The sequence below is a fragment of the Salvelinus alpinus genome, chromosome 32 (assembly GCF_045679555.1).
Source record: "Salvelinus alpinus chromosome 32, SLU_Salpinus.1, whole genome shotgun sequence".
Taxonomy (NCBI): Eukaryota; Metazoa; Chordata; class Actinopteri; order Salmoniformes; family Salmonidae; genus Salvelinus; species Salvelinus alpinus.
In genome coordinates, this window is record NC_092117.1 from 22,285,211 (window position 1) to 22,301,541 (window position 16,331).

Sequence of the window (16,331 nt, forward strand, 5' to 3'; positions counted from 1 at the left end):
CTTTGTCTGTTTGCCTTTTTGCTACAGTGCCTTTTATATGCTTGGTGCACTTCATGATCATATGTTTTCAATGCCAAAAATGATCCCACAATCCTTTTGGTAGATTATTGGTGCAATAACTGTCTCAAGGGTTCACTTATTGATTGGTTCACACAAAATGAAAGAAGGCCCTGAACAATCGCAAAGCCCATAAGAATGAGTTGTTCTTCAAAAGAAAGAAAAAGATACAAGACAATCATTTAATTTGACACAAGGTTCAAAATCTATTTCAAAATTTATAAATTAACATTTGGATGTTGCAATGCCAGTTGTTTTCCCACAAATGTGATGAGACAACAAAAACCAGGAAAATAAATTTCACAAAATGGAGAGGGTCTGCAAAGTATAAGACACAGTAAACCATGCAAGTGTTGTCGTGGATGGATATGAATCATGACGTCTATGATGACAGTATGCAAAGTGCTCATAATTCTACACTATGGATGTATGGATATATCATAAAGGCAATATCTTACACTGCATATGAAGTTGTACAACGTTACTGATATTTTGCATCAATTGAAGATTTATGAAAGTAAAAATGTTAAACTCACTCGCTGCAGGGTCGGTCAGATAGCTGTAGCGCTTACGCAAAGCTAAGGAGGCAAAGGTATGACGTCGGTCTGGTTTTTCAGTCTGCAACAACAAAAACAACAAAAGATGTTTTAACATAAAATATAGATTGGATTTAAAGGCCAAAAAGGTATCTTCCCCTTTTTCACACTACTGCCAGAATTTCTCCCATTTTGTGGTTTTGAAATAAAATCAAGATGATGCATTTATATTTTCTGAAGTCCATGTTGTTGAGATAGTAGGCACTGCAGGTGACTGTGTTGTATGTCACCTTCGGCTGATGACTAAAATATCCATGCTTTCCTCTGATTGGATAGATTAAGTGTGACATTGGTGGTGCGATTTAAAGTGTATTTATCGCTCTAATTTTGAAGAAACACATGCAATATGTGATTATTAGATTTGGAGAACTCTGGTGAGATGTCCACAAGCTGACACTAAGAATGCACCTGATCTCTAAAATAAATGACTTAAAGAGGACTCACTCCATTAGTCATGGATGAATGTTCTTTTGAGATCATGAGACGTAATGTAAATGAAGGAAAACACTCTGAGCTATAGCTATAAAACATGAAACATTCATGTCATCTTTTGCTGACTAGGTTATGTTGAGTTTTCCTCATGCAACAAATAACTCATTGGTCTTGTATAGGTGTGAACAAAACACTGGCAGAAGATGGCTGAAACCACAACTAAGCTGGAGTACTATGCACTACGGCGCGGTTTATCCTCTATCTGCCATTCCGAAAGCACATGTACTGTATGTCACGCTCTCTGAAAATAGTGTGGAGGGATGGTGTTTCCTACTAGCCTTACCTACTGAACACATATGGAAAGAAAGATATGGAAAATAAGCCAGGGTGTGGTACACAAATTGCTCCACTTGGCTTGGGATGAGGACAATAATAATGAAACCCGTTGAATTGAACTGTCATTCATGCATTACACAAAGTCACTTGACTTCTAAGCAATGATATAGATCCATATCGGCTGCAGAAGCCTCTATATATCATCAGTCAAATAACAATAATCACCATACATTCATATACACTTTTGATGCTACCGTTCACAATAATAAAGCAACGGAAAAACCTCAAAGCAGTCCATGCGATGAACAATCATGTGTTTACCTCATCATCAGGATCAGACTCGATCATGTCCTGTTTGTTCCCAAGATGCATTGCAGAGAAGGGGAAAGATGACACAATGACAGCGGGTGGTTTATAATGGGTGTGGTTGGAAATAAACATCAGGAAATGAAAATGTAGAAGCTGAGGGCAGCAAACCATATGGGCTTGGACAAAACCATAGAATGAAATAGTCCACAGCCCACCAAAGATCCAGAAAAGCAGCAAAAAGCACAGCAATGTAATTCAGAGTTTTTGAACACCACATAGAGAAATGCCTCCATAATGTAGGTCTATTACTCTCCCACAATTTGAGCCAGGCAAATGAGGAATATCATGTGTATGACTGAATGTGTGTTTTGTGGGGGAATATAATTGGCATTGGCAATAAAAGACACAAGCAGCAGGCATTCTAACCAAACGGAGGTCAACCTCTCCACTCTGGCATCGCTGCTGTTACTGTACTCGGTCATTCAATTCATTTACATGAGGATGACATGATATGGCCCAGAGAAGATATCATTCAAATATCCACCTACCTTCTTATGAGTTGGCAGTGTGATATTCAAATTGCATATGGCAGTCTGTGGAAGACCTTTAGTGGTTTTCGGCTCTTTCAAAAATGAGAGTCGACCACATGGTTCTTGGCCCATGTCTCTGACCTAAGGATCAACAACACATGTCCAATAAAAACATTAATTGATTTCTATACAAGATATACAATAGAGTAGATCAGGGCTATTCAATTATTGTCCTGGAGGGCCACTTCTGTTTGTTGTTTCTACCTGGTAGTTAATTGCACTCATGTGTTGTCCCAGGTCTGAATCAGTCCCTGATTAGAAGGAGAGGATTAAAACCTTACGTGTTTCGGCCCTCCAGGACCGACATTGAACAGCCCTAGAGTAGACTGACATTCTTTTTTTGGTGCTTAAAAAAGTAATACGTGCTAAAAATGGAAATGAGCATAGAGCTTACAACATGTCAGTAGGTTTGAAGGACGATCACACTCTGGCATACCTCTATAATAGAAAAGTGTGACCTTATTACATATAAGTTGGTGGTTGAGGATTTCCCTCTAGTGGTGCGGGGGCTGTGCTTTGGCAAAGTGGGTGTGGTTATATCCTTCCTGTTTGGCCCTGTCCGGGGGTTTCTTCGGATGGGGCCACAGTGTCTCCTGACCGCTCCTGTCTCAGCCTCCAGTATTTATGCTGCAGTAGTTTATGTGTCGGGGGGCTAGGGTCAGTTGGTTACCTGGAGTACTTCTCCTGTCTTATCCAGTGTCCTGTGTGAATTTAAGTATGCTCTCTCTAATTCTCTCGTTCTCTCTGAGAACCTGAGCCCTAGGACCATACGTCAGGACTACCGGGCATGATGACACCTTGCTGTCCCCAGTCCGCCTGGCCTTGCTGCTATTCCAGTTTCAACTGTTCTGCCTGCGGTTACGGAACCCCTACCTGTCCCAGACCTGCTGTTTTCAACTCTTAATGATCGGCTATGAAAAGCCAACTGAGATTTATTCCTGATTATTATTTGACCATGCTTGTCATTTATGAACATTTTGAAAATCTTGTCTCTCTAATTTTCTCCTTCTCTCTTTCTTTCTCTCGGAGGACCTGAGCCCTAGGACCATACGTCGGGACTACCAGCCGTGGTGACTCCTTGCTGTCCCCAGTCCGCCTGCCCTTGCTGCTATTCCAGTTTCAACTGTTCTGCCTGCGGTTATGGAACCCCTACCTGTCCCAGACCTGCTGTTTTCAACTCTTAATGATCGGCTATGAAAAGCCAACTGAGATTTATTCCTGATTATTATTTGACCATGCTTGTCATTTATGAACATTTTGAAAATCTTGGCTCTCTCTAATTTTCTCCTTCTCTCTTTCTTTCTCTCGGAGGACCTGGGCCCTAGGACCATGCGTCGGGACTGCCGCCCGTGGTGACTCCTTGCTGTCCCCAGTCCGCCTGGCCTTGCTGCTATTCCAGTTTCAGCTGTTCTGCCTGCGGTTATGGAACCGCCACCTGTCCCAGACCTGTTGTTTTTCAACTCTTGATGATCGGCTATGAAAAGCCAACTGAAAATTATTCATGATTATTATTTGACCATGCTTGTCACTTATGAACATTTTTGAACATCTTGGCATAGTTCTGTTATAATCTCCACCCGGCACAGCCAGAAGAGGACTGGCCACCCCTCATAGCCTGGTTCCTCTCTAGGTTTCTTCCTAGGTTTTGGCCTTTCTAGGGAGTTTTTCCTAGCCACCGTGCTTCTACACCTGCATTACTAGCTGTTTGGGGTTTTAGGCTGGGTGTCTGTACAGCACTTCGAGATATTAGCTGATGTACGAAGGGCTATATAAAATAAAATTGATTGATTGATTGATTGATAAGAAGAGGAAGAAAATGTGACGCTACCTTCACATTGAAAGGAAGCCGATTCTCTTTGAAAGAGAAGAAGTTGAAGATCAGCTGCTGCCCACTCTTGATAAGAGGAGATAAGTTGCCATAGCAATCCACATGGATAGGCTTGCCCTCCAAGACCTGTAAAATCATTATCAACAAGAGCATGTCAATTCAGATAAACCATGTATCTGTGACCTGTGTCAACATATTTTGTGTATGTGTGCGGACGAGTGTGTTGGTGCAAGTCAGACCCACCTCAATGTCTTTGCTCCTGGCCACCTCTTCAAAGTTCTCCTGTTGTTCCAGAGTCTTGTCCACCTTATCGTCTGTCATGCAGAAGCAGCGGAGGCGTGACTCCACAGGATCGTTCATCTTGGCAAACACCACAAACTTGGCCAGATACGGCACACAGATCAGCTCCCGGTATAGCTGAGAGGCCAGACCGACCGTCTCAGGAATCTGGTGACAGTCTGCAAGCCAGAACCTGGAGGTAAGGAAGAAACAGAGGGCAACGCTTAATATGTTGAAGCCAACCAGTGTCTTTTTGGCAAGGTTGATGGGGCCATAAACATTATAATGCATAAAAAAGCTTCACAAAACGTTGTTGATAACTACTGACCTAAATCCACAGACTTGCCAATGAGCGGATGGCTACACTTTCAATAGAGAGGCCGTATTATAACTTACTCTTGGAGTAAGAAGAATTGGTGCTTACTACATCAAATGGCACGTAATGTTTAGATGGATGATAGTATATTGCTCTGAGCTGAAATGTTCACCTCCATTCTATGCTCTAAAATATCTTCACCAGCTCGCACAAAAATAGTCACTACATATTTAAAATCTCCATGTTTATCAAATCAGAGGACATTCTGCAGGCTAGCAACCCTCTCAATGAAGGTCTAAGGTGTAAATCATATCAGTTTGGTCTGACATTGAAAAGTGCTGAGGCACATGACTAAAATAATCTACTGACTAAAGCCAAGCAGTGCTCTCTGGTAATATCAGGTTCTACAATGGCCACATGCTTCCCATCCTGTTAGAATTCACAGGACCTTATTTACAGTAACCCAGAATTCACTGTGGCCACTTAGTTAGGACTTGTTAGCGAGGTAAATCAATACCTGGGTAGTGTGTTAACTGGTTGGGAGCATGTGAGAAAGCATGGCCTTACCTGGCCGACACGTTTGTGGTGAAGGAAACACAGTCTGTGACGAAGGACAGCGGAGTGGTCCCTGTTATGTCCTCCCACTGGGCAGGAGATGTTCCACCTGGATGGAAAACCACGAGAAAAGACAAATCCCCATCCCTGGTTAGCCTCCTTTCCACCTACTGCAAACCCTGTCCTCCCATCCTGTCTCCAAGTAGGAGTGAACCTTGTTATCATTGAAGGTCTGAACCAATTTCAATGGAGGTATGTTCTCAGCCACAGAGGTTGTTCAGAACATGGACTTGCCTGTGATGCTGCAGAGGAGGCGCAGGCAGGGGGTGGAGTCTCCCCTGGGTCCACTGGGGTGGCCCTCTGCCGATCGGGGCGGTACAGGGATCGTCATGGTAATGGGCTTGTGGAACTTCCTCCTCCTGGGCTCCACGGTAACGATAGGGCTGAAGGTGGCCCTGTTGCCGAGGAGATTCCTCACCATGTCATCTGGGACGGGCTGAGCCTGAAGGGAAGGGGGAAACGAGGGATGAAAGAAGTGAATCAATGTTCTCTCATTTGTTTTAATTAGCATAATACATGTAGTACTGAGAAAAAACATTATCGTTTACAAGAATGTCATGTAAAGAAATTGCAATAGAATGAAAGTAGCCAATTCATCATGAATCAAAACCATGCTCTTAGCCAAAACGTTGGGAAATTAGGTCAAAGCTTAAAGCATAACACAAAACAGAGACTAAAGGAGTTCCTAAACAGTACAGCTAACTGATTGACTTGATGTTCAGACCTGCAGGCCAACGCGTATCTTTTTGGTGAGCGCCCCCTGTGGGAAGGAGGCCTGGACCATGGGCACGGTCAGGCTGGTCAGAGTCCCACCCTCTGGACCCATGTGGTTACTCTCCTGCTTGATCCTGGACACCACCGCAAAGTACTGGGGGAAGTCCCTGGTGATGATCCGACAGATACGCTTCTTCTCCAGCTCAGCATTGCTGTCCAGTTCTGTTGGAAAACACATGACCAAACATAGATGGATGAAGGATATTCAATAAGTTATGTATGTGTGAATGACGAAGGAATGACTGGATGTGTCAGAGAGGGTATTCAATTATATTAGCAATGTTGACCTGTGTGTAACGTACCTTCGTCCATCCCGTTGAGAATGTCTGTGATGTCACTTGGATGGCAGTCGTACTGGTGTTCCTTCCATGTGTCACCGTTGTCGCTCCTCAGCACGATCAGCTCCCTCTCCTTTCCCCTCATGGAGCCGAAATGAGGAATCTCCACGATCACAGGTCTAGAATGGAGCAGAACACCCAGAGCTAGTTCAGAGCCCCCATAGAGCCAAAATGGTGGATCTTCACATTCAAAGAGCAAAAATGAAATAGAGTTCCGTGGCTTCGGGAAGGGAAGGGAAAAACCTACCCCAGAAACTGGGCTCCTGCGGGGCCGACCTCCACCAGCCGGCTGACCAGGCCCTCTCCCTCCACCATGGGTGGGGGGTAGGCCAGTTTGTGCCTCTTGGCCAGGCGGCAGGTGATGCGGGTGGGAGCCGTGCACTTCCGGGGCGGGATGATGATACGCATGCCGTTGCTTCGACTTCCTCTCATGGAACCCCCACGGGCATCCACCATGAAGCTGACCAGGAATCTGCCGGCGCAGAAATACAAATATTAGACCAGGAAGTGGGAAGCGGGAAAAGAGAGAGAGGCTATAACCACTGACACGTGAGACGGACGAATCCCATGCTGTGACCACCTTACACCCAAACACTCCGAAAAGAGAGATAGTAGAAAGAAAATACAAGAGAGAGAGAGAGACAGAGATAGGATATGGTGCTTCGAATTCTCAAACTTGGCAGGTCTCACCTCTGACACTTAACAATGTCTTAGAACATCCTTTAAGACACTGAACCTATAAAGAACTAAGAGGTGATGTAAGAGGGTAAAGGGGAGTTTCCTGCCAAGATCAATCCCTCTGAAGCAGTGATTAGTGACTGATATTAAACACCTTCACAAATGTTTCACCCCAAGTAGAAACTAAATTAATTCACAAATGAAATAATGTGTTTAATACATGACGTGTTCCATTCTAATAAATAAATGCAGTTTGGGCATCCCATGAATTGTGGAAACTGGCACCGGTAGTAGTAAGCTATTAGTAGAGGAAACAAGGGAATGCTAAAGTGAAATGCCTCGTATAGTATGCCAGCTGTTTAGGTGCAATAAAGCCATAAAACCTTACCTAAGATAAAGGCACTATAATAAAGATACTGTACATGGCTGATCTGGCTGAGTTGTTACAGGAATAGTCTCTAACCTAACACCATACACAATGTTATGTACAGTGCAGTGGTGTATTTGACTGTCTACATAGTACTGTATGTTTGCCTAAGCTCGGCATCGTCTGTGTTCACTCGGCAGGCCTGCTCATACATTTGAGGGGCTTTATCCATATATGCAATGTCAGAGGCACCTTAGTGAGAAAATCCCAAACACATCACTAGTACTACAGCTACACAGCGCAGATGAGAGACCAGACCGCACAGATGACACGAGCACAGAGAGCAAAGAGGAAATAGTGGAAACTGTGACATCACGGTGACATCACCAGACACAATCATCACCTGGAGTCATACTGAGGGAGCGGGGAGGACAAGCTGCAAAATAAAAACCAAAACAGTGCAGGAGGCAAAAAACTAGATTTAGTAATACAGCACAATCAATTTAGTTTTTCAGGGTCTGACGTATTTCGTCATGTAAGGCAAAGGAAAGGATGAAAAGGGTGAGACTGAAATGGAAAAATGGAGGGCATTGGAAGGGGCAGAAATGAATAAACGCTTATGGCATAACAGATAACAGAAAAAGGATTGTATAACAAAAAGGACAAGACTGATTCCTGCACATACACTTCATCATATGCACTTCACATGAAATGCTAAGCAAACACTGCAGGGTTCATTTGAAAGACCAAAGTTCACTTTTACAACAGCGATTGGCCTAGCTGGTATTCAAATTAAAGCAACTAGAAAGGAAGATGTCATCTTTTCACTCAACCCCAGTACATGAGCCCTGACAAAACCCTAAACACGATATCTTCCATCTGTACTGAGCCCAGGGCAGGACATTGGACTGTCAAGTACATTTCCAATAAGACTAAATCATGTAGTCTACAGTGCAAGTCCATTACTATTCATCCCTGTGGCTCAGCAAATGAAAATTTCACAACAGACTGCAGAAAGGAAAACCTCATAACAGTATTTCACTGCAGACAACTGCTAGCTGGGTCTTTCTTGGGCTGGTGAAATGGAGTATGAAGAGTAACATTCTCCTGTGTCTGGATTAGCTGTAGTCTGGCATGGCTAGAGCTAACTGTGGCTGGGTGTCAGACTGGCTGGCAGAGGCCTGGTTCTTACCCTGAGTGAATGGGGCTGGACACAGTGTTACTGTGATCTATTGTGTCTGGGGTCCAGCTGTAGCGCCTCAGACACTCTGCATCGTAGTCCCGAGTTACAGCCAGGTGCTGTGAAAAAGCACATGCAGGAGGAGGGTCAATGGGCGAGTTATGAAGGAGACTTAATGGTTTACGACCTAACCTGACGGTGACACTCACTGATCTACAGACAGACAGAAGAAGTGATACCTTTTGTGACCGTCTACATTTCTAACACACAATAAGAGAATAAAACACCTTACGCCTACAGAGAAGTGATCTAACAGGACTCATACAGTCTCACAGAAACACGTTATTGTCATCTAAAACATTCAACATCACTTCAATGAAACATGCTAAATATGATTATCCAAGTGGCAAAAGTGGCAAAAGTCCAAATGAAACAATAATTTGTTTGTATAAAAATGAATCATAGGAATTTACAGTGACCAGAAGTCGCATGGGAAAATAAGCAACTATTTACCTCACTGAGATGAGGACCAATGAATGGAATGAGAATTTCAGAGCTCAAACAAACAAACATGATTGAAACCAGAGAGATGGTCATAGAGCATGAGCAGAGCGAGGTAACCCTGTATTGATGTCATCATATACCTTATTGAGAGGGTCAATCAAGTAGGAAAGGTCTTTACAGACACTCTGAAGCTTTAGAGGGTAGATGAGAAATCACAAATGGGACTTGAAGAGCCTTGAGATTTTTCTACCAGTCCCTACCCACTGGGCACACGTTGTCTATTCCACGTTGGTTCAACGTAATTTCATTGAAATGACATGGAAACAACTTCAATTCAACCAATATGTGCCCAGTGGGCAGTCATTGGCTAACAACTCATACATGGAGAAGATGTTGCAGTAGATTTTACCACAAGATTGTCTTTAGCAAAGAGTGGCCTTTTAATGTTTCATAAAGACAACCTTACTTCTGATAAGTAGATCTGATTGTGCCACAAACATCACAAAACACCAAGAATGCAACATGTGATCATCATAATGAAACAGATAAACGACAGAGCGTTCTATGATGCCTCAAGCCATGGAAAAAGCACAGGACACGTCGCTTTAATCAGTTTTTACGACCAAGTTTGAGGAAACAAATGTTTTACTATTTGAGAAAACAAGATTTTACACGCATTCCAATACAAGGCTCCTCTTTGACCCAACATCTTTGCTTACATTGCAAGAGAGGTAATGGAAGTTGTGCATATTTTCGCTTTCTATAGTCACGAATCCTGGGAATTTGTTTGTCGAACATGATGTCAGTGAAGTTGCAAATATTATTTATGGTACATCAGGTTAATGTTCCTGTTTTAGATCCTGCACAGTGATCACCAAAACAAGACAAATCAGGACACTGCAGTTTGGTTTTCCCAAGGCAGCTGGAAACCTTCAGTGGCCACAGGGAAGTTTGAAACAGCTCTTACAGAAAATGTCCTACATGGACACAGCACTACAAGTGTCCAACATAAACCAAACTAACAAAAAAGCCCAAAATAGGCACTGGAAATAAACTGTTACCACAATCCAGGGGGAGGCTAAATCCATCATTGACCCCATCTCAGAGTTCAAATAAAAATGTTAATCGTTTCATGCAATACCCAGAAACAGAGCAAGGAGAAGAGAGGCGAAAGAGACAGGCACAGAGAAACCGAGAGAGAGACCACAGAAAAAGAGATACAAGAAAGGGGTAAAGGAATGTTAGGAGGACGTACCGTGTCCTTGGTCGGGGCGAGGATCTCCTCTATCATCATGCTGTCTCGCGCGTAGGAGCTGCGGTTGAGGGTGTTAGACCTATCCGAACTGAAGGAGCGGAGGCTGGGGTGTTTAAATGTTACCACGCAACACAGCGGGTGACAATGAACAGCAGGCCCAAACCAAAAGAAAAGCAAAAGTAAAACAAATCCATTACTACATGCAACCTCCAGGGAACTGAATCGCACCGTACAATGTACCGTATATAGTGCAGAGCAAGATTAGAGTCCCACAGCTGGGGATAGACGGATAGGTAGGAGTTATTCAGAGATGGAAATGAGAGTGAGGTCAGTCAGTTTTAACAGAGAGAGACAGCGAGAGAGAGATAAAGGAGTTGTAGGTGTGTCTGTTTATCACGAACACAGACATAAGAGGTCAAATAGAGCCTGACTAGATGTTTCAGAGAGGAACTGGATGAAGAATCACTTTTGATCTACTAACAAACAATAAGGTGGTAACTATACACTACATAGAGTATGGAACTAACTCAATTCAATAACTAAAACATCCAGATTCGTTATGGTTATTTAGTTGTAACGGTCCCTAAAAATAATCTCAAACTACTTCGAAGTATCCTAATTCGTATTCAGTTAAAGTAATGTAGCTCATTCAATTAAATATTCGTTTTAGGATGGGCAAAGTTCTGTGTCTTTAAATTCTCAAATGACTTGGGATTGGCAGGTAGGGCGGCAGGCAATTCACACATCCGTAATAAAACACATCTGCACGTGTGAAATATGACAAATATAAGCACCCACCAAATGTGTACTATTTATCTGTGTTAGTTTGGGTGCTACAGAGATGATGGTCCTCTCTGTCTTACTGCATTCAGCTGTGCTGTGATGTGTTCCTGGTGTTGCAGACATACTGACTGAATGCAGTTGGTTGCACCCGTTGGCTTTTTCTCAAACTCTTCTTACTTGATTGTTTTAAAGGTCCAACGCAGCCGTTTTTAAAAAATCCAACTATAAAATCCTTTCTGGTTAACAATTAAGTACCTTAATGTGATTGTTTTTAATGAAAATGGTCAAACAGTAACAAAAATAGCTTGTTAGCAAAGAGCAATTTCTCAATCAAGAATTTTGCTAGGAATGTCTGGGAGTGGTCTGAGTGGGAGAAGAAAAATTCTGAGAGTCGTCTGGGTGTATAAAAATACATCTGAGTGAAAAACTAGCTGTTATTGACAGAGAGGTTTGGAACTCTTTCTTATTGGTCTATTAACTAATTTACCGCCTGGTTATGTCACCAGGCAGGCCAAAACTCCGTCCGACCAAAACAGGCAGAAATTTCAAGTGGTCTTTCAAACAGCTCTTACACTAAAAGAGCATTATCATAATTCCACAATTTCAGAGAATTATTACAACCTCATAGTGTGGAAATATATATAAAACACGTTTTTGATTGCACTGGGCCTTTAAACAATGTAGCCATGTTCTTTTAGAATAAATGTGTGTTTAACCTAGTCACGAGTGTGGGACTGCACTGTGTATGTGTGTGTGTGTGTGCCCATGCATATGAACTGTGTGTGTGTGCGCGTGTGTGTGTGTGGAGAAAGGGAGAGCAAAAACGCAGAGCTCAGCGTGTTTGAGTGAGCATGCTATTCAGCACAGAGAGAAGCCCTTTATTCAGCACTGCAGCTGAAGTTTCTAAGCAACTCCACTCAGCCTGAATGGTCTGGCATCCCAAACCTGCTTTGCCTACTCTCTCTGTGTTGCTGCCTGTGTTTGCTCTTCACAATTCTCCTCCCTCCCTCTTTATTACCCCTCCATCTCTTTCCTCCTCTCCGCCAATCTTTCTCTTGCCAATTCAATTCCATTTTGTTTTATTTGTGCAGAGTTGCTTCACAGTTACATTTTCACGGGTGCACTTACCAGAAGTCTCCTCTCTTTTCCTTCACTCCCTCCCTCCCTACTCCCTTACCCTCTCCTTCCGGCTTCTTTCTGTACCATTTCATGCCTCTCAGTGGCTTTGATCAATCTGCCTCTGTCCCTCACCCCTTCCCTCGTTGCTATTCTAAACACTGCCATGCCTATTTCCCTCAATGCATTCTGCTTTCTCTCACCATCTCTATTTCACTCTTACTGTCTCTCCACATAGCCTACATTTTAAGATGAAGCAGTGTTATTTGATCTGGAAAGAAAGTTAACATTTGCCTATCTGTGTCAGTTTAAAGAGTTGGTTGTGCGGATGATTGCTCTGTCAATCATCAGATAGATCGAAGGTAAAGTGTGTGTGTGTGTGTGTGTGTGTGTGTGTGCACGTGTCTGTCAGATAGGTCAATGCGGGATTTTTAGACAACAAGCCATTGAGGCCTTGAGGTTTCCATCTCTGCATACCAGAATGGGTAATTTTAAAGATTATAATATCTCCAATCCCTTTGTAAGCAATACTGCAGTACTATTTGATTGATACTGATTGAAAATGGACTGAAACATATTGATCCCTGGAAGTTACATAAAGTGACACCTTCAAAGAAATTATAAAGGGGAGGGTGTCACCTTGAACCACACCATACAAAAAGATGGGTTAATCAACTCTAACCAAAGCACCTGCCATTATTAAGACATAACACAAAACAGTCACATTCATTTTCTCATGTACTCTATTCATAACTTGTATTAAATATTACTTGGTTTATTTGCAAATGATGAGGGGTTTATATTGACTGATGAGAAAATAAGGTGATGAAAAATATTAGTGAGCTCGAAAAAGGTTTCCCAAATAAAGTCACCAAAAAACTCAAGAGAAAGTATACCAGAAAGACTGACTATGGTTCATGGAGTCACAACGCACAGAGGATGAGTCAGGGGAGGGAAATATGTTTGGTGAAATGTGCTTTCTGCTCTTACCTGATCCTAGGGCTAGAGTGAGAAACAGAGAGTGCAAGAAAGAAAAAAAAGGAAAGTAGAAGAGAGTGGTGAAGAGCAAAGCATTTTGAAAACGTCCAAGCAGAGAGGTGTTTTTATTTTTATGTGACATCGATGCTCTGCTTTTGCATGGGGTATGCTCCAAGCCTGGGCTTATAGTCTTTCTTTCTTTTCTTTCTGTGTCTGTGTCGGAAAGTGTGTCTGCATTCGGAAAGTATTCAGACCCTTTGACTTTCTGCACATTTTGTTACGTAAACAGTCTTATTCTAAAATTGATTAAATTGCCCCCCCCCCCATCATCAATCAACACACAATACCCCATAATGACAAAGCAAAAACAGCTTTTAGAAATTTTTGCACATTTATAAAAAAATATATATAGAAAAATGAAATATCACATTTACACAAGTATTCAGACTATTTACTCAGTACTTTGTTTAAGCACCTTTGGCAGCTATTACAGCATCGTCTTCTTGGGTATGATGCTACAAGCTTGGCACACCTGTATTTGGAGAGTTTCTCCCATTCTTCTCTGCAGATCCTCTCAACCTCTGTCAGGTTGGATGGGGAGCGTCGCTGCACAGCTATTTTCAGGTCTCTCCAGAGATGTTCGATTGGGTTCAAGTCCGGGCTCTGGCTGGGCCACTCAAGGACATTCAGAGACATGTACCCAAGCCACTCCTGCGTTGTCTTGGCTGTGTGCTTAGGGTTGTTGTCCTGTTGGAAGGTGAACCTTGGCCCCAGTCTGAGGTCCTGAGCGCTCTGGGGCAGGTATTCATCAAGGATCTCTCTGTACTTTGCTCCATTCAACTTTCCCTCGATCCTGACTAGTGTCCCAGTCCCTGCCGCTGAAAAACATCCCCACAACATGATGCTGCCACCACCATACTTCACCGTAGGGATGGTGCCAGGTTTCCTTCAGACTGAACCCTTTGGCCTGAATGCCAAGCGTCACATCTTGGTTTCATCAGACCAGAAAATCTTGTTTCTCATTGTCTGAGAGTCCTTTAGGTGCCTTTTTGCAAACTCCAAGCGGGCTTTCATGTGCCTTAACTGAGGAGTGGCTTCCGTCTGGCCACTCTACAATAAAGACCTAATTGGTGGAGTGTTGCAGAGATTGTTGTCCCTCTGGAAGGTTCTCCCATCTCCACAGAGGATCTCTGGAGCTCTGTCAGAGTGACCATTGGGTTCTTGGCCCTTCTCCCCCGATTGCGCAGTTTGGCCGGGCAGCCAGCTCTAGGAAGAGTCTTGGTGGTTTCAAACTTCTTCCATTTAAGAATGATGGAGGCTCCAGACATTTTTTGGGTACTGTTCCCCAGATCTGTGCCTCAACACAATCCTGTCTCGGCGCTCTACGGACAATTCCTTCGACCTCATGGCTTGGTTTTTGCTCTGACATGCACTGTCAACTGTGGGACCTTATATAGACAGGTGTGTGCCTTTCCAAATCATGTCCAATGACTCCAATCAAGTTGTAGAAACATCTCAAGGATGATCAATGGAAACAGGATGCACCTGAGCTCAATTTTGAGTCTCATAGCAAAGGGGTTAAATACTTATGTACATTTTTTATTTATTTAATCAATTTTAGAATAAGGCTGTAACGTAACAAAATGTAGAAAAAGAGAAGGGGTCTGAATAGTTTACGAATGTATGTGTGTGTGTATAGACTAGTGTGTGGCCCAGTCCGAGAGCAAACCATGCAAGGCCAATGTCATGAACAGAAAGGTAAGGGGAAAAGAAAGCAGCTGCTCGGTACCATACATTAACCAATCAATACAAAAGCAGAACATTTCCAGCACTGCAAAGAATCATGTCAGCAATATCTTTTCACCACACATATTCAACCAGTTTACTTTGCGATTCAAATAACAGCATAATGACACAGGTGTATCATAGCACAGTATACAGGATAGTACATGGTAACATAGTTTATAGATGCAAAACGTTATCAGAGAAAGTCCTTGATTTAGACATCATCACTAACTTTTACTGACTAAGCAGCCGTCAATACATTTGTCACATGGCTTTGGGAATTGGTGACATGAACTTCCGAAAGCTTCTCTAGAGATGATAAAAGTGACACAGCCTTATTCAAACACCCGGACTTGATTCATCAAACCAGGAACAGCTGAAATGAGTTCACGCTTTATATTGAAATTATGTGTTAAACAAACTCACACCATCCATTATAGCCTAAAATCTCATCTAACTCCTCTTTCTTGATTTGTAAAACAGTGGTTCTGTTTTAGGCAGTTTTTCCCCCATAGTGTGCTGCTGCCTGACACCGTCGTTGTTTTTAGTCAGTCGACCCTCCCCATGCATTTGCCAGCTGTCAGGGGCTCCACAATAGATGGCCAATGATGTGCTGTGGGTTATACAATACTCATCTAATGTGATTATGTATTTTCTCCCAAGCTTGCCAGTTTTCTACTGGGTACTCAACTCTTAGCCTACAGCTGGTCATCCTCTCTTTGAATACTGTAGTGGGCAAAAACGTATACATATCTGACCAAAGGCAATATGTATACGTGTAGGTATCAGTGACGTTGATCAATAGTCATTCTATGGCCCGTAAAATACTCAAACTGCTGAATCATGATGTCATGCTGAACCAAGTGGTAATAACATATCTATTACATCTTCATAACATATGTTTCTATGAAGGACACTTAACTCACCACAACTTGTTACAATTTCACTGCTCCCATACAGTATCATCAACATATCAGCACATCTTAAACCTGTGTGTATAGGATAAACAAACGCACTGGCAATGCCAAACATGACATCGCGGTCAAGAGCATATAATGTCATAATAGTGTCACATACCTCGCTGAGCGGACTCCTATGCTGAACCCCATGTAGCCCTCCTGTGGAAGAGAGTCGTCCCCCAGCTCCTTGAGGTCCTGGGGCCGCAGATATTTGTCAGTGTCGCCGGTCATTGCATCCTCACCTGGTGGAAAAGTC

General features: G+C 42.9%; 1 protein-coding gene across 36 annotated transcripts in view; it reads right to left on the reverse strand.

Moving 5' to 3' along the window:
• The window catches only part of LOC139562325 (ankyrin-3-like), a 116,224-nt gene that overhangs the window by 21,958 nt on the left and 77,935 nt on the right, over nt 1-16,331 (reverse strand). For 21 of the 36 annotated variants that reach the window (XR_011672342.1, XM_071379951.1, XM_071379960.1 and 18 more), the window contains 14 exons: nt 16,194-16,317; nt 10,455-10,557; nt 8,708-8,814; nt 7,919-7,951; nt 6,718-6,942; nt 6,435-6,589; nt 6,083-6,294; nt 5,593-5,800; nt 5,311-5,407; nt 4,392-4,620; nt 4,149-4,274; nt 2,279-2,401; nt 1,743-1,772; nt 594-675 (listed from right to left, as the gene is read on the reverse strand). Coding sequence is in view for 35 of the 36 variants with exons in the window: in XM_071379951.1 (XP_071236052.1) it covers nt 594-675; nt 1,743-1,772; nt 2,279-2,401; nt 4,149-4,274; nt 4,392-4,620; nt 5,311-5,407; nt 5,593-5,800; nt 6,083-6,294; nt 6,435-6,589; nt 6,718-6,942; nt 7,919-7,951; nt 8,708-8,814; nt 10,455-10,557; nt 16,194-16,317 (1,854 nt within the window). In the remaining variant the exon portion in view is untranslated. The remainder of the gene's footprint in view (nt 1-593; nt 676-1,742; nt 1,773-2,278; nt 2,402-4,148; nt 4,275-4,391; nt 4,621-5,310; nt 5,408-5,592; nt 5,801-6,082; nt 6,295-6,434; nt 6,590-6,717; nt 6,943-7,918; nt 7,952-8,707; nt 8,815-10,454; nt 10,558-16,193; nt 16,318-16,331) is intronic. The other 15 variants (XM_071379946.1, XM_071379968.1, XM_071379965.1 and 12 more) reach the window with 5 other exon arrangements.